General features: G+C 40.4%; 3 protein-coding genes across 4 annotated transcripts; 1 reads left to right on the top strand and 2 right to left on the bottom strand.

The window, feature by feature from the left end:
- Positions 1-4,043: 4,043 nt before the first annotated feature.
- atp5f1c (ATP synthase F1 subunit gamma) lies at positions 4,044-8,986 on the bottom strand. Of its 2 annotated transcripts, XM_084910668.1 has the most exons (9): positions 8,866-8,986; positions 8,306-8,340; positions 7,522-7,653; positions 7,228-7,435; positions 6,439-6,582; positions 6,291-6,355; positions 6,057-6,212; positions 4,753-4,849; positions 4,044-4,237 (listed from the first exon to the last, which is right to left on the bottom strand). In XM_084910668.1, the coding sequence occupies exons 1-9, from the start codon at positions 8,904-8,906 to the stop codon at positions 4,234-4,236; spliced, it is 882 nt and encodes a 293-aa protein (XP_084766794.1). In that variant the 5' UTR covers positions 8,907-8,986; the 3' UTR covers positions 4,044-4,233. The 2 variants fall into 2 exon arrangements, with proteins under 2 accessions (XP_084766794.1, XP_084766795.1); XM_084910669.1 differs by lacking the exon at positions 4,044-4,237 and having other exon boundaries at positions 4,749-4,849.
- Positions 8,987-9,665: 679 nt separating this feature from the next.
- Positions 9,666-16,104, top strand: kin (Kin17 DNA and RNA binding protein). The gene is made up of 12 exons (XM_084909779.1): positions 9,666-9,920; positions 10,012-10,106; positions 10,194-10,237; positions 10,333-10,455; positions 11,680-11,864; positions 11,948-11,996; positions 12,079-12,130; positions 12,207-12,339; positions 12,424-12,552; positions 12,646-12,745; positions 12,835-12,935; positions 14,396-16,104. Exons 1-12 carry the CDS (start codon positions 9,807-9,809, stop codon positions 14,453-14,455), a joined length of 1,185 nt encoding a protein of 394 aa, XP_084765905.1. The 5' UTR covers positions 9,666-9,806; the 3' UTR covers positions 14,456-16,104.
- itih2 (inter-alpha-trypsin inhibitor heavy chain 2) lies at positions 14,593-23,987 on the bottom strand. Its single transcript, XM_084909778.1, has 21 exons — positions 23,750-23,987; positions 23,230-23,262; positions 22,906-22,944; positions 21,695-21,867; positions 21,516-21,620; positions 21,270-21,432; positions 21,092-21,199; positions 20,484-20,612; positions 20,277-20,393; positions 19,961-20,129; positions 19,748-19,873; positions 18,921-19,102; positions 18,457-18,642; positions 18,197-18,336; positions 17,775-17,947; positions 17,438-17,584; positions 17,215-17,328; positions 16,406-16,595; positions 16,154-16,326; positions 15,072-15,183; positions 14,593-14,980 (listed from the first exon to the last, which is right to left on the bottom strand). Exons 1-21 carry the CDS (start codon positions 23,873-23,875, stop codon positions 14,833-14,835), a joined length of 2,853 nt encoding a protein of 950 aa, XP_084765904.1. The 5' UTR covers positions 23,876-23,987; the 3' UTR covers positions 14,593-14,832.
- Positions 23,988-24,008: the final 21 nt, after the last annotated feature.

Genomic DNA, 24,008 nt, shown 5'->3' with positions numbered 1-24,008 from the left:
GCCAGTTCCCTCATTAAGCAAAATAATAACTGAAGAATGAAAGTGCAGGAAGTTATTTTGTACTTTGATAGAAGTTCTCCAGCATTAGAGTTTATTAGTGATTGGCAGCATTTTTTGTGTCAAGATTTGCCGTAGCTTGGGTCTTACTTTTGCTGTTTTGGGCATCACCTTTTCCGCACATGTGAACTGTAAATATGTCATTGCTGTCAATGACCTGAGCTATAAAATAAACACAAAAACGTGATTTAGTGTTGACTGGGTGTACTTACCATAGCCACGTCCACCTAGTTTTCCTGTGCAATAAGTAGACAATGGACATATCCTCCAGATCTAGAAAGAATAGATTCATGCTTTCTTTCTGAAGTCCAGCAGGCGGCGACTGATCTGTTTGCCAAAAAAAAGACACCCCCCCAAAAAAAACGAGCTCATAAAGTCAGTAGAAAATCATTTACTCGGGAAATAAATCAAGTGAGAAGTATGTTGAGGAAGACTTTTAGAATGTACAAACACTACTTTCAAATCTTATTTAATACAACACACCATCCATCCATCCATTTTCCTTCTCTTATTCGGCAACTGCCTGAGCAGAGAAGCCCAGATTTCCCTCTTGCCATTCCCATCCAGGAAAAAAATCCAGTCATTCCAAAGCTAGCTGAGAGATAAAATCTTTCTGGGGTCTGCCCCATCCTCCTCCCGGCAGGACATGACAGAAAAACCTTACCTAGAAGGCCTCCAGGAGGCGTCCTAGTCAGATGCCTGAATCTGAACTGGTTGATATGAACAGGTTGATATGAAGGAGGAGCAGCTTTACTCTGAGTGCCCCTCAAATGGTCAAGCTCTTCACCCTATCTCCAAGGAAGAGCCCAGCCATGCTCCAAAGGAAACCTATTAGCTACTACCTGTTGTATCTGCAACATCATTCTTTCGGTCACTAAACAGAGCTTCAAAGCCAAAAAGCTGAGCTCGAGGATCCAGAGCATGACTTCATAAACTAATGTTTAATGGTCATCTTTTATATACAGTCTGTGGCACTGAGGCAATTTCATCAGAATACCCTGAACTTAACTAAATCCCGCCTGGCTCATGTCAAGGAGGGACCAAAAACCGAGGCACTGCTACATTTTCAAGTTAGGAAATTCTGAATTTTTGCTGTCTACTCGTGTTACCTTGTCGCAGCAGTAATGGGAACAAATCAGACACAGATTAGCCAGCTAAGTAGGAGATGACAGACTGAATACAGGGACTGAGCCAACAAGTGGCCACACATGGCCGCTGCCACCACAGGCCACATTCTCAGAGCTCAAGTAACAGAAGCCTTACAATTGTTATCATCTTATTAAATTAAAAAATGCATAAATGACGATTTGGCAGCCAAGAAAAAAAATTAAAATCAAAAACAGGAACCGTATCAGATTTTAATTAAATCATTAGCTTTCTTTTGACAACAATGAGATAGTGAGTGCCAGAAATTAACACAAGTATAGACGGCAATTCATAGGCCATTCACACTTATACTGTGAAAGAAAAAAAACACTTTAAAACATGAGAAAAAAAGACTTTTTTTTTCAGCTTGACATGTCGTCCATATAAGGTAATATATTTAAAGTTAATATTCTTTCACACATTTTCTCCATCATTTGAATTCTCAGCACTGAGACCTTAAAGACATCCTACTTTTTACTTCGACTAAAGCCTTCAAACGACTGATATGTCGAATACCTCGCAGTGTTTGGCTTGCATTATGGTAGATGTACTCTCTTCCTTGCAATCATCAAGACAGAAAAGAAAATTATTTCTGCAGAGATAACTTCTCAGACTTCACACTTTGCTGCCGGAAAGGAAAACAAACCTCAGTGCACTATCTCTGTCAGTAAGCCCTTTATAGTGGACGTCCTATTTCTGCAGTGACTTTTCAACTACACAATTTTTTTTTATTTTACTTTTTTACAAGACACACACAGTCCACTCTGTTTTCACTATCGAGCCATTATCCAAAACTCTCACATTTCCCAGCAAAAAAAAAACCCACAAAAAAACCCCACTTCCCAGTGTTCCCCTTACCCACCGTCACCCACGTCCATGTAATGTTGGAGTACTGGGCCTCAGCGGTGAGGGGGGGAGATGAGAAGGCTGCTGCTCTCTGACTGCGATTATCAGAGTCTGGCATCGCTGTAATTTCAGTGTTCAGATGCAATCGCTCCCTGCTACCCTCAGGAGTAAACAATAACAAGCACAAATACAATAGACAAACAAGGTCTGCAGGACATATAAGCACACACACACAGGCATCCACAGAACCATAAACAATAAATGCAAACCACAAGAGTCTTCTGTTTTCTGTCTATATTTGGAAGAAGCTATTGCCCTCTAACTTTAGCCCACATTAACATGAGAAACCAGAAGACCCAGCCTACACAGCTGGACTCACATCACAGGTTAAATCTGAATGCAGTGGATTAATTAAGCAGAACTAACCAGAGGTGTTACATGTCATTTTGCTGTTACACATACAAGAGCACTACTTTACAAGTAAATGCAGGTTGTTGCGTTGGGCTCGAAGACCTCACATTTCTGATCACAGAGCAACACCTGGTGGTCTCTAAAGGAACAGCAAGCCACCAATTTACACTGTGATTATCCACAGGCTGACGACCGTCTAAGCAATAAATAACCTATGCATGATAAGGAAGTCGGGGCATTTGTTTGTCGTTTATACTTTTGTTAGTTTGTTGAGATTTTTTAAATGAGAGTGCCCGCCAAACAAAATCACTGTGTGAAATAAGTACACTTTATTGGTTAGTGCAAAGTCTGCACTATTGACCATGTAAGAAGAAGAAGAAAAAAAACTGTGTAATGTTCACTGATCAACTGCAAGATTAAAGGCACTGACAGACTGACAGCTTTGAGAGCTGAAATATACCTTTAACATTTACTTTGTTTCATTAAAGCTCAGTTGCAACAACTTTTTAAACGTAGCCTGGTTCCCATAAAGCACCAAACTGAAGTGGAGTGTGGAATGAATGAATCCACTCAACACCTCAAACACTCTTTCAGACACTAACTCACTCATCTGCCTTCACACACACTTATGAACATGACTGACATCCCATTCTTAATCGATAGGGTTTAATGTCTGCCCACGATTTAAAGCTACAACAGCTTCAACTCTTCTGGGAAGGCATTTCAGAAGGTTTAGGAGTGTTTATGGGAATTTCTGACCATTCTTCCAGAAGCACATTTGTGAGGTCAGACGTCCTGGGTCACAGTCTCCACTACAATTCAGCCCAAAGGTGTTCTATCGAGTTAAAGTCGAGACTCTGTGCAGACCAGTCAAGTTCTTCGACACTAAACTCACCCATACATTTCTTTAGGGACCTGCTTTGTGCACTGTTGCAGTTATGTTGGAACAGAAAGGGTCCAACCCCAAACTGTTCCCACAAAGTTAGGAGCATGAAAATGTCCAAAATGTCTTAGTGTTCTAAAACATTAAGAGAACATGTCTCCGCTGCTCAAGTCCAGAGGCGGCATCAAACAGATTTCATTGCACTTAGTGATGCAAGGCTTGGATGCAGCTACTTGGTCATGGAAACCCATTCCATGAAGTTCTGTTCTTCTGAGCTAATGTGATTGCCACATGAAGTCTGGAGGTCTGCAGCGATTGCTTCTGCAGAAAGTTAGTGCACAGAGTTCACCATGCGCCTTGGCATCTGCTGACCCTGCTTTATGTGGCTGACCACTTCATGGCCGAGTTGCTTCCACTTTTCACTAACAATTGACTGTGGAATATTTAGTGGTAGTCTGTATGTCTAGCTGCTTGCTTTTTATACACCAGTTTCCATGTAAGTGATTTTTGACAATATAGCGTATCATGGCTGATATCGATAAGGTATAATAAGAGAAGCATTGAGGTCAAATGCATATTCGTACAGAAATATCTCAAGAATTACAAGCACGCCAAGCTGGAGCCACTGAGCAAATGCATTTCCATCAAAACAGCAAAGCCATTATAAAACCACTTAATAAATCTCACTGGAGTGTCGACATTCATCTCATCTATCAGAGTTTATTTGGAGGAAAAACAGATACAGGAAGTGATGAAAGGGTGACGTTCTGTGTAAGAGCTTTATTTTCTCCATATATTTTACAAATACAAGCGCAAATGTTCATTAGACTCTGGACAATAACATGTCTGAAGTACTTTGAAGAGATAATGGAAATGAAGATCCCACCAGTTTATCTGCAAAAAGAAAAGGAAAGGTTAGGAACAAGTTTCAAACATTTAAAAATGAAATCCACAACTCTGAAAACTACTCTGTCAAATTTCTAGTCTACTTTACTAGAACTTAGGACCCTTCCACAGCTAGTTTTCATTACACTAGCCCAGTGGGGCTCTTTACATTACAGTCTACCACTGTTACCTCCTCTGTTAAGACCAGCCTCAGTTCCTGAGTTCAGCAGAGGTTGAGGAGGAGTAGATTAGGTCGGAGAGGAGAATTAGTCATGAAAGAATCTGACAGCTTTTGGGAATTTAAAGACATGCATAGCTAAGTGGGAATCTTTTGGGAGGAGAAAAAAAAAAAAAAAAAAGGGGGGGGGGGGGGGGGGGGGTTTCCGAGGTCAGAAAGTTAAGAGTGAAGGGAAGTTAGAGTGAATGAGGATCATAATGAAGGGATGAGTCACAGGAAAAATTGTAAATGGATGGAGGAAGATAGAAAAGTGGGAGAGAAAATTGAAGACGTGGTTAAAACTTACAAAGCAGCGGCTCCAGAGATGATCTCAATGAGCTCCTTGGTGATGACGGCCTGTCTGGTACGGTTGAAGGTGAGGGTCAGCTTGTCAATCATCTCAGCTGAAGCGAAGGGAGAGAAAAATCAGTCACGGTCAAATTTAAATCTTTATGGTGGAAGGATTAAAAGCATGACTCAGCACAAACTAAATCATAACACGTTACAGTTATAGAAACCCATCGCCTCCAACTCCTCTCAGCTTGTTTTCTATTTGTCATTGTTTGAAGCCTTTAAGAGCATTTTAAAGAAGAAACACTGGCAGCCACCACTGCTGCCCGTCAGCCTCCTATTAGATGCACCTATGGTATCAATTTGAAAAGCCATCACCCCTTAGTTGATGTAGATGCAAGAATTTTAAAATCCAAGGCGACTTCCTTCTTGAGTCATCGTATTCACAAACTTTCATGTCTATACCATCCACCCACCCGGCGGGGTTGCAATAATACCCCATCAGCCTTTTACAACTGAGGGATAAAAACCCAGTCATCATGACTTTGGATTCTGTTACCATTAATAATCATTAACATACCAAATCTGCTTACATTTGTCTATAACATGCCCCATTTCAATGTCTACCAAGATCCAAGACGTGTCTTCAACTTGCTTGATTTGACAAAAACAACTCCTTTAGCAATGACATGAATCTAAAGACCTAAAAGTGCCCTTGTTAGCAGGCTGAAACTGGAAGAGCAACCAAGGAAGTCCCTCAAGCCTGCTTGAGCTTGGATGAACCATTTTTAGTTTCTGTGAGTTTTCTGGTAACCTAAAGTTAAACTTGGGCTCTGTACTAGAATTTCCCTTCGAACCTCTTATGCAATTTGTCATTTTATTTGGGTTCCTTTTTGTTATGCATCTTTAATTACTTGCATCTATAGATAATGCTGGTGTTATACTGTAAATGAAGGCTATTTCCCAATAATTTTAAGTTAATTTGAATTAAACCTATTTGAAATGCTAAACCCAGAAATACTCAGCACTTATGCTATAAGTAACTTTCCATAAACTGCTATGACCACCTTATCGGTCTTTAAACACTTAAGCTTTCTCATGACAGTGTTATGAAACATCTCATATTAGCTGCTATGCTAGCTACTGCTTATATATTTAGATGTTGTTTCCAAAGGCGACATAGCTGTTGGATGATAACTGTTAAAGAAATATTCTAACATCAGTGCATCTTTTAAAATGAGAAACAGTATCAGCACCACTCTGACTTCTAGAAGAAAACAATAAAAGACTGCACGTTTGGCAGGAAGTTCAGATTCTTACAGGCGTTGTTGCTGGCGCTGTCCATAGCAGTCATCCTGGCGCTCTGCTCGCTGGTGGACGACTCCCTCAGGGCCAGGTAGATGATGTTGACCAGAGTGAACTCCTGGTAGTTCCTTAACACATCAGCATCAATGTCATCATAGATGCCCATGCTCTCTGTTGAGGGAGAAGAGAGATGATCAACATCTCTGATGGCTCCGCGTTAAACTGATTTAACAAAACAACTGGTGCTACCTGAGTTAGCAACTGTGTCTATGGAATAAATGGGCTTCTGGTCCGTCTTGTAGGAGATAACAGACCTGCATGACAGGGAGGGTCAGTTAGCTTTGATCTGGATAATAAAACAGAAGGAAAACAGTGAAAGCTCAAAGCCTGTTTGTACCTGAATCTATTGAAGATGACAGAACCCTGGTCAAACTCATATCCGGAGTTGAGGAGCTCAGCAGCAATAACTGAAGCGTCACCAAAGGTGGGGGGCTTGCGGCCAATCTCCTTGCAGTTCAACATGATGTGTTTTCCATGAGTTCTAAGGCAGAACAATAGTCGTTGTGATCAGAGCTCAGTAATCAGTCTTAGACTAGATCCTCAGTCTACAGCTTGAGCTTGCCATCAAAGCTGTCCTACAGTATGGAAGGAGACACGCCTCCAATCCAGAGTTTGAAGGTTTACGTTAACTTTGTGTCATAACTGTGCATGTGACAAGAGTCAAAGCTCAGAGGAAAGAAGCAGCCTTCTTAAAGCCAGACTCCACTGCAAAAAACAGAATTACATTGCTGCAGAGCTGCAGTTCTGCTTCTGTGACCTTTGAGTTTTAATGCATGAACTAACAAATTAAAATATCAAGGTCACACAATAATACAAATCAACCCAGTAAGGTAACAGCAGACAAACAGCTCCTGTGCGAGATAAAATTATACCCTCAACCCCCCAAAAAAGGAATTAAAAACAAAACATTGAGGTAGCCTAAATATTACTTTAATACACCTTCCATGGAATAAAATAACCAATATTCACATAGCATAAAGGACAGAAAAAAAAAGCTAAATATCCCTAAATACCTGCTGAGTGAAGCCAAACACTAGACTACATTCACATCCTTTCACAGTGAGATGATGAAGATGATGATCATCACACTGATAAAATGATATAATGATGAAAACCTTGAACACACCTGTGCAGCAGAGCCTTGAGCTTGTCTCCCACATTGATCACCATCACCTCCTTGCCAGCGCCGGTCAGGTTGGCGATCTCACTCTTAATGGTCTTTGCCACACCGGAGTGGATGGCGCCACAGAGCCCACGGTCGGAAGTCACACCAATGATCACGTGCTTGGCGGCTTTCTCCTCCGGGGCTTTGATGTCAGCCTTCTCATACAGGGCTGAAGAAAGCAGTAAAACCTTCAATCAACAACTGAATTGGAATCAATATTAATATTCAATCAACGTGACAGTGAGATGTACATACCCAGAGAACCGGTGCCATAGACACGTGCTGGTTTCAGCTGCCTCTCAGCACGAGCATACTTGGCAGCGGCGACCATTTTCATGGACTTTGTGATTTTCTGGATGTTTTTGATGGATTTCAACCGAATGGTGACTAGAGGGAGAAAAGAAATGACAACTGAAAATTCAGCAAAATAATTGTAATTCACTTTTGCAGCTCTTAGTCTATATTTTTTTTTTTTTTTTAATTTCCCTTTTTCTCTTTCATTATTCACTACTTTCTGATGTTCTCATCACAGCACCTATGGCTCAGGGTAGAAAGGTACTATGCAAGTACAAGTTCAAATTAGGTTTAACAGTTGTTAAATGTCTCCATTAGAGACTCCCAATTCAGCTTGAATTAGAAATTATGTAATATTCTCATGAACATCAATTAATTAAATTTAACTTGTCTATTCCTTTTTCGTTTTGCTATGTAAAGTTAAAAAACACTGATTACACATAGTATATACTGCTAATGAATTTAACGCTTGTGTCACAGGTAGTTCATATCAGCAGTTAACCAAATGCTAAGATATCAGGGCTGAAATAGATGGACTGAGATAACCCAAGACTGCCTGCTAGCCTTTGCATTAGCTTAATAAAAAAGAAAAAATATATATTATGCTTTGTTCTTGTATCAAGTGACACCCAGTAAATGTTTGCAGCTTTGTTAAAGGGAATATTAAAGATTTTGTGTGATACCATTCATATTTTGTATCCGAGATGTGTTATGTTTCTACCAGAGTAGTATACAAAGTACTTACTGTCCTTCAAGGTAGCCATGTTCCTGACCTGCCCCCTGTGAACAGAAAGGGTGTATGTGAGCTTAACCGACAAGCTTCATCAATATCCAAATACATCCTAAACAGCAAAAACACCACTTTACAGCATAGACTCATATTAAACGAACCTTTGATATAGATTTAGCTGTTTGCTAACCCTGAAGGAGAGCCCTCATCCTTTAGCTTGGTGGCTAACTACACGGAGAAAGCTGTGACAGCTCACTCTAGCTGTTCTTGTGCTGTGTTAGATAATGCAGTAAGACAAATCGCCCAGGGGCACTAATAATATTTCACTTTTTCCCCTCATATTGAAAAATGTCAGCTAGGTTAGCATTAACAGCTAGCCGGCTGAACGTGTCCATTGGCAGCGCTGTCATTCATTAGCCGCGGCCTGCAAGATAGCGCGCCCTTGTATTCAATAACTGCAAACAGTGCAGTCTACACGTCACACACTTACTCCCACTGCATATCTACTTGAAGTAAACTTATAAAATACTGCATTTAAGGCAGAGGAGAAAGTATATGAAAATTATTCACTTTACCATTGTGGGGAGAACACCAAAGCGCTGCTCCTGGCGAACATGGTTAGTCCTATGAAGGTCAGACACGCAGGACTGCGCAGGCGCAAGTCAAAAGCAAAATGGACGAATTGATGCCTTCACGGACACGCGTCAAGATATAGCTAATCTGTTCCATCCTTCGACAATTTTCCAAAAGTTAAATCAATTATTGTACATTATCGCAGTAATTTATCCAGCATGTGTTTACGCTATTTAACATCTACTTTTTACAATACAGTCTCTCACGGAATGTAAATGTCCCCTTTTACCAGCTGAAAAGACTTCTGCTCTTTTTCCCAGGAAAAACTAATTTAAAAAAAATTCTCGTCTGACTGTCAAAATTCTTACCATTAATGAAGTACTCCTGAAGATTTATCTGTTCCCATGTAGCATACGCAGCCAGACATACATCTTCCTTTTGTAGTTTATCTTTTACATGTAGTTTAAATAAAAATAAATTACTGAAAAATTTTGAATTCCACAAAATATTTGCTTGGGTTATAATTAAGATTTTATCATATTAGCCAGCAACATTTTTTCTTTTTTTGTTGGTTTGTTTCGAGTTTTTCTTCTTATTTAGCAAAAGAAAATACTTTTAAATCATATTTTACTCGTTTTTTCTTGTAGCACAATTAAATGAAACGCAGAAACATTAGTTAAATGTTAAAACAGTTAAAACATTTTGTGATTGTGTTTACGTTATCTACACGAAAATTCCAGAAAACACAATCTTTATGAGGAGCTCAAACGCGCAGCAAGAGTATCGCGAGTTTTTTTGTTTATTCGCGAGGGTATGACGTAGAAGCACACGCGGAAACTGTTTACCCTAGCAGCGAGCGCTCGTTTGAGCAGCTTTTCGAGGAAAAACACGGTTTTTTAAAATCATTTTATAAAGTGTTTCGTGTTAAAGGTAACTAGTCATAATGGGAAAAGCAGATTTTCTTTCACCCAAAGCGATAAGCAACCGAATAAAAGCCAAAGGTCTACAGAAGTTGAGATGGTATTGCCAGATGTGTCAGAAACAATGCAGGGACGAGGTAAGATGTTCATTAAATGGGTCTTTTTTAGGTGTATTCGTTGTACTTCTAAAGGATTTTAAACTCTAAACTGTGTTTTTGTTGGTGACAGAACGGATTTAAGTGTCACTGTATGTCCGAGTCCCACCAGAGGCAGCTACTACTGGCCTCTGAGAACCCCACCAAGTTCATGGACTACTTCTCAGAGTGAGTTACGTCATGTTTCTTCTTCCGTCATGTTTGTGATTTAATGAAAAAGATCATAAGCCTTTATTCTTGTCGCTTTTCTCCCAGTGAATTCAAAAGTGACTTCCTGGAGCTGCTCAGGAGACGATTTGGTGAGATGGGGTTTGCTAGTCATCCAGATGTTTCTGCAGCAGCAGCTGTCTGTAGTCAGTTATAAGAATGTTTTTTGCTCCTTTCTCATCCACAGGGACCAAGCGAGTACACAACAACATCGTCTACAATGAGTACATCAGTCACCGGGAGCACATCCATATGAACTCCACGCAGTGGGAGACTCTGACCGACTTCACCAAGTGGCTGGGCAGAGAGGGTAAGCTGGTGTGAAACACTGAACTACAGGGTGGTCTGAAACCTACAAAAAGAATAAATATGGTCTGTGGAAATGCACTCTTGTGTTTTTCTTCTGTAGTAAAAGTGTTTTGATCACAGCCTAGGTGTTTTTGTGAGTAGTTTTAAGCAGGGTGAAATTAGGTGGGCGTTTATATATTGAGCAGCTTCACTTTCAACTACAAACCACATCTAATCAATCATTTATGCATTCTAAAAGAACACATTTAAATGACCAGTTCACAAAAAAGTGTGTTGGGCTTGTTGATTGGACAACTATGGGCTGCTGATGCTGAAATGCTGGTAACAAGGGGAAGTTGCAGAAGTAGCAAAGATAGATGAGTTGAAATCCACAGTTACAGACAGAGCACAGGTAAGGTGAAAAAGACATCGTAGGCAGGGTGGAGTGGCTGCAGATGAGTGTCAAAGATGATTTGTGATATAAGGAACACAGCAAGTGAAAGAGAAGGTTTACCAAATAGAGTGAGGCCTGCCAGAGAGCTGGAGGTGGCAGAATTGAAGATGTTAAGATTTTAATTCTGAGTGACCATGAGGGACAGGATCTGAGTTTATCAGAGGAACGGCTCAGGTTGAGCAGTTTGGGGGCAAAGATAGAGAGGCAGTGCTGGGATGGTTTGGACATGTGCACAGGAGGGGCAGTGGATGTACTAGACAAAGGATGTTAGAGATGGAGCTGACAAGCAAGAGGAAAAAAATAATCAAGGAAGACATGCAGAGGAGGATGCTAGGGATAAGGTGAAACGGAGGCAGATGATCTGCTGTGGCAACCCTTAAAGGGAGAGGAAGAAGATTCAGCTGTGGTGAAAACTAGGTGAAATCAGTAATGAGTAGTTTTCACTTAGAGTCTGTATTTTTACCTTTCATCAAACCACCTGCTTCCACAGCTTGGGCAAAAAAAATTGACAATTTTTAAGGAGTGAAAAACCTGAAAAACTCTTTTCTTTGTATTATTGTAGGGTCTTTACAATATAAAGCACCTTGAGAAAACTGCTGTTGTGATTTGGTGCTATATAAATACACAATTAAATTGAATTGGAAATTGATGTCCATTATGTATATGTAGATTGACGAGGCATTACAAATCACTGACTGGTAAATTGACAGGTCTGTTATCTAGATGTAACCTTTTTGCAGTTAATGCAAAGGAATACAATGGTACTTTAAGCTTGTTTGAAATCGTCAACAGGTTTTTGCAAAGTTGATGAAACCCCCAAAGGCTGGTACATCCAGTACATCGACCGCGACCCAGAGACCATCCGACGCCAAGAGGAGCAGGCGAGAAAGAAGAAACAGGAGCTTGACGACGAGGAGAGGAGTGCCAGAATGATCGAGGAGCAGGTCCGCAAAGGCCGTGAAGGCAAGGGCACCGATGTGAGTACCAACAGGGCAGACCCAAGCCTCGTACTGTATTTGCTGGTTCAGCTCTTTATAATCAAGGTGGTTTTATTCTACAGGAAACTCCAGTCTACACAGAGCTCAAACGGGAGAGTGAGGAAGAAAAAGGTTTGTGTTTTTTCTTATTTTCTTAATACATTTGCTAGAAAGTTTTTTTTCCCCCTCACCCTTACTTATTTCTGTCTTGCAGTTGCTTTCAACTTGGGTGCCTGTTCTTCTGTCGCTGGCCCCTCCAAATCAAGGTACAGAGGTCTCTGTGTAAGATACATTAATGTAAAATACTTCAGCCTCTAACTGAGTGCTCCTGTCCTCCTTTAGTTCGGTTCTGGGTGCTAGTGCGCTTAAAGCAGCATCATCTTCGTCTTCGACCTCAGTAAAAAGGAAAGACTCCAGCTCAGACTCCAGAGGAGGGGAAAAGAAGAAGAAATCAGCTTTGGAGGAGATCATAGAGGTTGTGATTCTTGTTTTGTTTGCATTGTCTTCAGTTAACTGCAGCCAGGTTCATTGATCAGGTATGTGATTCCTTTTTGCACAGATGGAGAAGAAAAAACAACAACAGCAGCAGCCGGTGAGAACTGATGACTGGCTGCAGCCCAATATTATAGTAAAAGTAATCACCAAAAGACTGGGGGAGAAATACCACAAAAAGAAGGCTGTCATCATGGTAAAGTATTTTCTTTAGATTTAAATTTGGGTTGCAGTGTGTAAACTTTAAAGGCCTGTGGTGCTTACATCTGCAGATCCTTTTCATTCATAGGAGGTACGAGACAAATACACCGCAGTGGTAAAAATGATCGACTCTGGAGACAAACTGAAACTGGACCAGAATCACTTAGAGACAGTTATACCTGCCCCAGGTATAAATCACAGCTCTATAAATCACAGTAAAAATGTTCTTGAAATGTTAATTGTTCTGGTAGTAAACCTGTTCTCAAACTTGCTGCAGGTAAACGAGTTTTGATCCTGAACGGTCCTTACAGAGATATGGAGGCTCTGCTAGAGGGCATTGATGAAAAACATTTCAGCGCTGCACTCACTCTTGACTCTGTAAGTATTTTGACCTTTCAGCTTTTAATTATCCAAAGGAAGTCCCTGTGATGTTAAAACATAGTTTTGTCTGTAAAAGTTAATGTATTTCTGTAGTCAAAAGTCTTCACATTGCTTTGTTTGTTCAATCAATATTACATATGAGTCCTTATGTTTATAAAGAAAAAAAGAGCTTTTGTGAATAACAAATTGCTTAATTTATTTTTTAATGCAGAATTCTCTTAAGCAATCATTTCTGATGGCACTTTTGTGCAATTAATCTTTGTCTCGGTCCTTCACTATGTAGACATTCTGTACTGGCACACTACCCCATCAACACTGAATCAGAACCCTGTATATCAGGGTTCATTATACTTTATCACTGATGACAAACATCATTTTCATTACTTTTCTCTGTATCACACAGTTAGATTGACTTTCAGCTAGGGTTGGGTGACTGGACGAGTATATCCAGGCGAACTATATCCAGGCTCAGCCTATCGTCAATAGTTTTTACAATTTATTTATTTGCCCACGAGTAAGTTTGTTAATAATGATGGAGCTAATAGAAGCCGTCTACAGAAACAAAATAATAGCGCTGTTTTAACTGCACCCTCATCATCTGTGAGCAAATGCACCCTCCTCAGAGTGCGCCCAAATGCTTGTCGATGGAGCTGCAGAAGCTGGTGATAGCCTAACTTACTCAGCCCGATGGTGGACACATACATGCTCATGCAAGTTCGCCGTGTTTGAGTACTTTTCTCGCACTATACGTCTGCACAAGTGGCACACCGCTTTGGTTACATCCTTGGGTTTACCTCTTTCATCGGGTTTAAAGCCAAAGAAATCCTAAATTGGCGACTTTATATTTTTTTTTTTTAGTGCTGTCAGCATTAACGCGCCGTCATCACGACTAACGCAATTAACAATTAACCCATCTGGAGCGCAGACTGAGTCTAAATCCCTGAAATGTCTCTGTCAACGCATTTCGGCAGTTTGTCCAAATTTTGTTCATTCTGCGCTCCAGATGGGTTGAGAGCATTAAAAAATTTTAATCGTGATGACCGTGTTTAAGCCGCATTAACGCTAACAGTGTTTTTTTTGTTTGTTTTTTTTGGGGGGGGGGAACTAGTTCGTCCATGTTTGGACTTCTTCTGTGTTGTAAATGCGCAAATCAGTCCGTGCATGATTACATAGCCCCGCCCATCAAAAAGTCTGCGCATGCACAAATATAAAAAAAAATCAGCTAAATGATTTAAGGCTTCCCAGTGTGTCAAACAGTTTAGGAATAATCTAATTTCACAGTATTCATTATATATTGAAAGGAAAAACATATTTAGTCAGGCTGTAATAGGCCTGACTATGACCAAATTATTGCTCCCTGTTTTCAGGATTAATATTTTGGGTTTGTTTTAGGTATTGTCAAAGTTCTCTTCTGTTCTGCTATAGCCATTCAAATGTCTTTTCTTCTTCATCCTCAGGGACCTCAGAAAGGAAAGAGAGTGGACATTGCCTACGAGGATTTCTCAAAACTGGCCTGAATAAGCATACTTCCTGTTTAAACCTCAGGTAGCTTTTTAGCTGAAGGACTCTACTGTGTCAGAGTTTATTCTCCGGGAATCTCTTGTGTATGTCCCATATTTCACCTGCTTGAACAAACCAGAAGAACTTTGAGCAGTTTGTTTTTGTTTGTTTTTATTTAGTATTCGACTCAGTTTTGACATTTCAGATGTATATTTTCTCAAAATAAATTTGACAAAAGTTACTTCTGGTGTCCTCTGGAAAATAAGATTAATAAATTTAGTTGCACATCAATGGAAAAAAAAGACATTCCCCTTCACTCATATGGTTCTAATTTTCTCTACTGACCCCTGGGGATTAATAGCAGGACAGGGTAATTTAGTGTGGATCTGGCTTCTCAGGGCATGTGGAGGAAGCTGCTTAGATTTGGGACAATGTATTGTGAGTAGTGGCCGTCAATGAAGCCCTTCCCACTGTTGTGAATGAACCAGCAGTAGACGTTGGAGCCGCGCTTCTTATCACGCCTGTAATCCTTCTGCCACCCCCTGACACACACAAAAACAAGAACAAGAAGGTTTCTTATTAACATTTTTTTTATTGTTGTTTTTGTTTTGTTTTTTGTGGCTCAAGACATACCTGGTGACAAACAGTTTGTTGCCCTTCAGTTCCATAGTGGCCTCCTTCTTTAGGGGGTCAGCTCCTTTGTGGATGTCGTATAAGATGACCTCAGGCTCAATGGAAAACTGCCCTGTGGGACCACATTTTTAGCTTAAACTCTCTTTGATATTTAGTATATTGTAAGCTCAAACATGAGCTGAATTAACACAAAAAGACAATATGAGAGCAAGAAAAGTTCTGCTTCAAATGCATTTGCACTATTGCATCTCGTAAGGCCAAGATTATTGGCCTTACGAGATTGGCCTTATGTGATTAAGTTTTGCGGTTGGTGCCAGATACGTTGGTCTAAGTATTTCAGAAACTACTAATCTGATGGGATTTTCCCAGAGAGCTATTTCTAGGGTTTACCGAGAATGGTCACTCAGTTCTCTGGGAGAAAAATTCATTGAGTTAGAGGAGAATGGCCAGACCGCTTAAAGCTAAAAAGGCAACGATAAATAAAATAACCATTTGTTACAACCAGCGTGTGCAGAGAAGCATCTTGAATCTTGAAGCAGATAGACCACACCAGGAGAAAACCACAATGGTTAAAACTCCTGTCAGCTAAGTACAGGATATTAAAGCTATAATTTATACAAGCTCACCACGATTGAATACTCGAAAAAAATTGCCTGGTTTGAGTCTAACAACCACAAATAATACTTTGAACAAACAAAAACATGATGTTTTAAAAGTAGTTAAATAACTGGGATGTCACTTTTGACCAAAAGAGTCATGACTCTGATTTTTAATTGAGCAGTCTTAATTGTGCTTACTGAACTTCAGTGGTCTTCTTTGTACTTTGTATTGTATGGCAAACACTTCAATATTTATATCAATAATTACATCTTCTTCTGTTCCACATTTGCATGGGGTTCCTCAAGGCTCGATCATGGGGCCCATGCTGTTTTTATTATCTTACCTCTGGGCCATTGCTAGCTCCTTGATTAGTATCTTATAACACTGCCATGCTTTACTTCTCTATTAAACGTAACAATTTTGACAACATTAATGTTTGATTACTGTGAGGATACTGTGTGTTTCACTCCACCTAGACCTACCTATGAGTCCGTGGACTAGAGGTGAATACTGGTTCTCATTGGGAATGTAAATCCCAAGAAAGTCAACATTAACAGGGTGTTTCTTCCACACACGGTGAAGCAACACCATCACCTGGGTACTATTATTTATTGTGATGATGACATTAGAATTCTTTACAATGGAAATCCTTATCCTGAAATAGAAACAAAACAACTTTAGCCCAAAGGATCCGACAGCAAGGTAGAAACAGCAATTAAAGGTAAGTCAGCTACCCATCCTGTCTTATTTCAGCTGTAGACCCCCAGGTGAAGGAGTGGTTGTTTCTGCCATCAGTCATGGTGATCCCATCAGTACTGACAATCACACTGATTCCGTCCGGCTGGTAGTAGATGCCGATGGTGCCAAAGTAGGTGCGTTTGTTCACTTTCTTAGAGCCAATTAACTGACCATTCACAGTTACACCTTAAGGACAGGAGAGGGAGGTTAATCTATGAACTATTGTGTCGCATAATATTCAGTTAAATTTGGAATTTAATAGACTAAAGATTGAATAAATTAAAATTCACTTCAGGTCTGCAACATAAACTGTACATAAAAGATGGAGTGCTTTATTCATTTTTTTTCTACTGACCAGCAGGGGGTGACTTTTCTGGTTACAAAAATAAGTCAGATTGTGTGGAAGCCTCTGACAAAATTACCTTTCCTCTTCCTTTTAATTCCTCAGAAAGCATTTTCCTAATGAGTCTAGGGATTTATCTTATTTAGCCTATTGCGGTATGCTGTTGTTTGTGAATTATAATGGCTACTAGAGAGTGGTTAGTGTCCTCTGGTTCTCTGGGTCCTCACATGTGTTGTCTAGTTTCAGAAAACCACGATGGTGACTGCTAAAATGCTACCGTTCTGACATAAAAATGGAAGTCCAACCAACCACCAATATCATTTTGGCTACTTCAATCTTTTCTATACAGCTTATGATCTGCAAATTACTTAGAGAAGTCATCATGGTTGTTTACAGTAGTAAACTGTAGATATAGTCATGAAAAACAAAACACCAAAACATATTTCTTTGAACATTTACTACCTGTTCCACTGTCAGAAAGCAGGTTAAGAATATGACCGGGTTTGGAGTCAATGTTGAAGCAGATGTCCATGTTACTTCTGGGCAGATGGATGATGAAGTGAGGGTCGTTATCCACTGGAAGAGATGCACTGAGCTGGTTACTCATTGTGTCGTGTTCACAGGGAACACTGCAGCTGGAAAGGTACTCATGATGCTTAGTAAGAGTGTGTACAGCCTGTATTACCAAGGTTAACCCGTTCCGGCAGAGTGATCTCCTCTTTTGGACCCTCTAAAACCTCACCCATTGGGGGAGCTGGGGTTGGCATGTGGACCCAGGGTGGAGGCTGGTACACAAGAACTTTCACAGGAGGTGGACCACTTGATCCTCCTCCTGTAAACATGTGAGAGAATAAAGTATTATATTTTGCATGTACAGCATTTCATTCATATATGTATGATCCCATTTTGTGCCCTTTTATTCTACATGTGCTTTAAATGCTTTAGGATCCTTTCCCTTCCTCATCTTCCTCAGCCATGTAGCACCTGTTTTGTTTAGTGTCATGCTGCCGTTTGCCATGCACCTGAGCAGCAGCCATGTCTGGGGTCCTTTGGAGAGTCAGCCAGCAACCTCTCCGTGGCGTCCCCGCTCTCCACTAGCAGAGCGGTGAACGGAGTGACAAACTGATGCTCCACAGCCAGAGTCATAATCCGCTGGGTGATCTTCCTCTTTTTGACAGCTGTTGTAGCCAGAGACCTGGAGGGGAGCCACAAGGCAGCTGTCAAATACTGACAATTCCACAAATTTGCTGTTGTCTTCAAGGATATTTATATAGAAATCATGTTTTCTTTCAGGGGTTTGACTCTGATTGTATTAGAGGGCCACTGACATTACTTGGTGTTATATTCCAAATGATATTTCCATGTCAAGCTGAGATTTGGCAATAATGATCAACCAGAAATGTCTCCTATGTATAAAGAAATGAAGCAACTGGTCAGCTGTCACCTTTCACTGATCAGCTGTTTAATGGTAAGGTAAGCCCACATCTGGCGGGCAAAGCCAGTGAAAGAGTGCTGCTGCTTGGCCAGCTCTGCGTCCAGCTCTGTGGTGTCGGCGTCCGTCTCCAAAGTAATGTCCAGACGTGCCTGCAGGACAAAATGTACCACGGGATACTGGTAGTAAGGCTTCATTCCTTCATGTCCTTACTACTCGGGCTATTTTTTAAGTAAGCATGTTAGGTGTATGACTGGGTGTGTTGCACTTACAGCAGACCCCATGGTGAAGCTGGTCAGCGTGTTGCTCTCAGACGGCAGCACCTTCCCAGCCACCACCAGCTCAGAGCCGCTGAAAAATTTATCAAAGTGATTCTGAGTGACTTCTGCAACTGAGTCCGCTTGGAATTGAACAGTGATTTTCCTCAACAGGGGAGAGGAAACCTGGCTATAAAACGCCTGTGGAGAGAGAAGAAAAGGAGGTGATAACCAACAGTTTTGATGGTTAAACGGGCCATCATCAAATCTGTTCTTTATTTGTACTGTGATTGGCACACCTTTTCATTACCAAACTGAGTCCCACAAAATAGTTTACCAGTGAGTGGGAGTATGATGCCTAAAGATTAGATGCTTGAAGTAAAGGAATGCTTTGGACTTTAGGAAATTGGAAATTTGGAGGAAGAATGTAAGTGATGCAGAGTTGGATGGGTTTTTTTTGTTGTGTTTCCTTGCCGTACCCGTAGCTGCTCTGCTGCGTCGTGGTTGGCGTAGATCCTCTGAGCCATGCCCCTGTTCTCCATGGCAATACGTTCCAGGAAATCATAGTCCACGTCGAAGCCGATGCCGAGTGAGAAGAGCGAAAACTCCTCCCTCATCACTCGCTTTACATTCTTCTGGATTGCACTGAGCTTGATCTCACCTGCAGAAAATTTGAATCAGCTGTTTCCATCTAAAACTACTTCTTCTACTCCACATTAAAGGCTTTAGAATCACCAACACCTAAAATCCTGGTATTAAAAGACTATACCAGTATTTCTATGACGCCTTCTTAACCACATATCATATATTGGATAAGAAAATGCAAACTTGTCTGCAGTAGGGCTGACTAGTTTATATGTCTTTGGTCAGATTAAGGGCTGAAAAATGAAGCCAATGCAGAATTTGCAAAACCTGCAGTTCTTTAAATAGCCATTTGGGGGTGGCTCCATTTGTGGCATGACCTCTTTGAGTGACAACTAGGAGTCAAAACAGGCTACTACCTGCCTGAAAAGCTTCACCTCAACTAGCCTGAGCCTTTTAACTGTTATTGTGTTGCTGCTGTGCAGTAAAATGGTTTGTTGTGTAGCTAACTGTACCAACAGATCATCCTAGAGATCTGTCTTTCAAATTTGGGGTTTGAAAATCTTCTGATGCTTTTTTAAAAATCTTATTAGCACTAATAGCTTGCTAACTTATCTTGCTAGGGTTAGCTGAAAGTGATGCATTCTTTTGTCCAAGTGTGGTCATTTCTGGCTCCAAAAGTCCAAGATGGCTAATGGGAATTATCTGAATCAGGCAGTCTTACCAACAGTGGGGTCTCCATCAGACACAAGAATGATCATGGAGACGGAGCGAGGGTCAATGACCCTGTGATTGGACGCTCTCACCAACATCTGAACAGCTCTCAGTAGGGCCTCGTTGATGTTGGTGCCTGCAGTCAGTAAAATCCAAACATTAACATGGGAATGGTCATTCGAGCACTCCTTTTGATAATAGTATAATAATTATTGTGTCATACCCCCATTGGGTTTAATGTTCTCAATGTATCTCTTGGCATCTGCAATCTGAATGGAGGAGCCAGGTACAAGCTCCTCACTCCAGCAGCGCACATTATGGTTAAAGTCTACGATGCTGAAGTAGTCATCGATAGTCAGGTCGTCCAAAATAGCTTTCATGGCCTGCACCGTCTGTGAGAGAAGCTTGGGTTTAAATGTATTCTGAAAAACCGCCACTGGGCTGCAGTGTTTTACAAAAGATGGAAGAGGTATAAAGATGGAGCAGAAGGAGCCAAAGTGCACCAAATGTTGACCAAAGAGTAAACAACTGTTGCTCACTTGCTTCATTTTGACCCCCCACATGGACCCGCTGACATCAATGACAAACACAATGTTTTTTGGAAGAGGGGAGAGGTTGGACGGAGCAAAGAAGTAAACAAAGTGGCCATCTGAGACCTGCGGGAATATGAAGAGATTGTCATTTCTAAAAGACTGTATCAATAAAATCGTGTTTTACATGATACTTGTAGGTTCAGTGTGTGATACCTGCAGTTCCCCAGCATTGCTGTCTCTGTTCACATCATATAAAACAGTAATGACACCCTCTACAGCGCTTTCTGTGCAGTTTTCACACTGCTTCTGTTGCTGTACGGTGGGCTTGAAGACAATGTGAGCCTGAGGACAAGAAGAAAAAAAGGGAAAAATATTTTTTCAGTGTTTATTACTTAGTAAGTGGAGGTCTGTATATATATTACTAAAGTTTATTTTTTAATTAAGTCAGAATCACATTTATCAGTTAAAATGATATTTAAAATAAATTATATATATTTATTTTTAATGTATTTATTTTTTTCAGAATTATTTTTATAGCTTTCTAACAAAAACAGTTCCGTAAAAGTTTGCCATGAGATCAAAGATAAATTAATATATTAAAAGTAAAACAAACATTTTCAGCTATATGGCACTGTACTCATGGGTTACTTCGATCTCATGGATATTTATTTAAATTCAAAAAAGAGGACGAAATTAAGATACTAAGAAACTGATAATTACAATAGGAAGACAAAATAATGTTATAATAACAACCAAACAGCTAATCTTATTATATTGTAAAGGTTTATATTTTACACATATACACATATTTCTGGTGTTACCTTGTCTTTGGTGGACGTTACTTTAATTAGATCTGCAAATTGTGCTCCAAAGGTGTTTGATGCCTTTACTGTTGCAATTCCTTTCGGCTCAAAGATGTACACGTCCACCTGAAATGTCACTGCATTAGAAAGGATCGCCAGGTGAAGTGCACGTCCACATTATTTGTGACCTTCTCACCTGGAGCTGTGGCACCAGCCTCCCTGGCTGCAGGTGCAGTGTATGCTCGTAGAGATTCAGCTTCCTGTGCATCATCTCCTGGTAGTGCAGCTCAAATTCAATATTGCTGCCCGAGGGCACATGGACCTCTGTTTTAAAGGTCTCCATGTCCTGGGAATTAGTCCTGTGAAGCAGAAAAAAACAAAAGAGTTTAACTGACAAGCTGCACAAAGGAGATGAAACCGAGAGGCTGTTCTGCTCCTGCACCTGATGATACCGGCTGCCTTGTTTCTCGCTCTGGCCTGAGCGTACAGGTTCCTGGCCACCGTCTTCTCCTTCACTGAGCCCACAAACGTTATCCCGTTCACATTCCTGAAGGGAATATACGGTTCAATTATATCTGCCCCTTTCACTGGATTGCTTGCACTGAGTGAATCTGGGCTCACATTGTGAAGTTGGTGATGAAAGCTCGTTTTGGGATCTGGACGTTGAAGGCGATGCTCTGGGGAGTGGAGCCTGAATTGACCACAGAGCTCCTGACGATGGTGTGGGAAAACCGTGAAGTGATGCGGCTTTCCACTTTGTAGCTCCTGACGGTGATGTCATCTCCACGGATGGCCTGTGCAGAGAATGAAGGAATATCTGAACGAGATTTTGAAATTTCCCGGACATTTCAGAGAGATGTTTAGCTTTTCTGATCAGGATAATTTTTAACTTTGTTTTCTTTTGTTCACCAAGTTTTCCTACAGTCAAGTTTTCATAAGAGGTCTTTCTCTGATATTATATACTTTAAACCACAAACTCATTGCATTCTGTAGCAACATAAATCAAGTACAGTGCCTTTAATAAAGTTCTCTTTATTAATAAAAGGTATTTGGGTAAAATTTGATCCCTAAGTGTCTCTACTTTAAGACCCAAAGGTATCAGATATTTCCTAAATGTTCATTGGATTTGATCTTAATGCTTTTTTTCTATTTTTAAATGACTTGCTCAAAGGCAGGGGTGTGTCTAACCCATGGGGTGTCTGCACCCTAAAAACACCCTAAAAACTGTCTTCCATCATGTATATATGATAAATAAAGAAGCCCCTTTCAACATTACTGTGATTATTGTACAAAGCTACATCATTCATTAATATGATGCATATTGTTTTGAAAGTATTGCAGTATTACAGTTTTAATTAACGAAAGGGTCTGAAAACTCCTAAATACTAGATAATGGCTCGGATGGTATTAAATGAAGCTAGTTTTTCACAATGTATTTTTTGTTTAATGTAATACATGATTTCCCACGGGCCCACATGACTATTATTGTCCCCCTCCAAAACCCCGGCCCCCATGGCCTCACAAATCCTGGAAACACCCATGTAGAGAGACATTAACATCATTTATTGCCTGTTAAAGTATTTTGCTGCTGTTTAAGGTATAAGGAAAAAGAAAATCCAGAAAGAAAAGTCAGACTTCACAAAACGTTTCCACTAATTTGGCTTCTAAAGCAGAGAAACAGGGACAGCAAAGAGAAGCAGAGCAGGATTTACAGTGAACAAAGTCAATAACCCGTCAGTCACGAGGATCTGTTCAAACAGCGTATTGATTATCAGATAAGGTTAAACTCTGTCACAGTAGAGACTGCTTGAACAACAAGCGAGGGGTCATACCTCAAAGTCTTCCTGCTCCTCACTGGTCAATATCGCTCTCTGAAATACACACAGAAGTGATCAGACTATCTTAATGTGCTCTCTGAGGTGAGATTATGCATCAGTAACTGTTATTAAATTTGAGCAGATGTAGAATTTAAAACTGGATCAGAGTGGCTTTGTTTGCTGAGCTTTTGTTTATTTTTGAAGAATCAATATGTGAATTCCATGGATTGCCGAATACAAGCGTTGCAACATCAGTGAGAAAGACAAATCCACATTTCAAGACTCTTTATGCAGTGTGCAGGTAAAATAAAAGTCTGACTTTTGAAAAGATGCTCTCACCTTATGTCTCTCCCGATGATCCTGCGTCTGTGACTAGCAGAACAAAGAAAATGAAAGTAAATAAAAGATCTTTGGAAATGTTTTCCAGTCATTTAATGTCATTTAGACTCATTTCAGAGGTCAAAAAACTCTGATTTGCCTCTAATTTTAAGATTTCTTTTAGTTTGTTTTCATTTTAGCCACAATAAATATAAACATGTAAGAATCTTTCTTGGTAGTATAACAATAAGCACGAATTTCAGGGAATAGCTGCTTGTAATTTGTTGTATTTGGACCTGTTGCAGGTCAAATTTCAAGACAGTGATTTAGATTTAATCTTACATATTTTATGCAGACTGGCTGTTACATGGAACACAAGTGGCTCTCTTGTAACGTCAATGAAAAGCATAAAATTCACATAAAATTACAGGCGTAAAAAATTGTGCCTTCAATATGAGGCCAAGACTACTAACACAGTTTTACTTAAGCTTAAGCTTGAATATATATATATAAATGTTTATTTTAACACCTCCCAACTCACCATCTCGTCCTCCCATTCCCCGTCTATCACAAACTCAAAGCAGCAGCCCTGATGAAGGAGCAGGAGCCCCAGAAGTAACACCTGAAGACGCCTCATGTTTCTAGGTCTGTGGGCTCGTGTACACATATCCTCACACAGAAAACACACAATACAAAACAAAGCAGTGGGAGAGGGAGAGAGAGAGCCCTGCAGGGGAGCACAGCTGAAGACCGAAGGTTAAAATCCACTGAAGTGATCGGCCCCAGTCAATATTTGTTGT

This window comes from Perissodus microlepis, chromosome 17, assembly GCF_051167445.1.
Source record: "Perissodus microlepis isolate ML-2025 ecotype Zambia chromosome 17, ASM5116744v1, whole genome shotgun sequence".
Classification (NCBI taxonomy): Eukaryota; Metazoa; Chordata; class Actinopteri; order Cichliformes; family Cichlidae; genus Perissodus; species Perissodus microlepis.
This window is presented reverse-complemented; position numbering and strand designations above follow the sequence as displayed.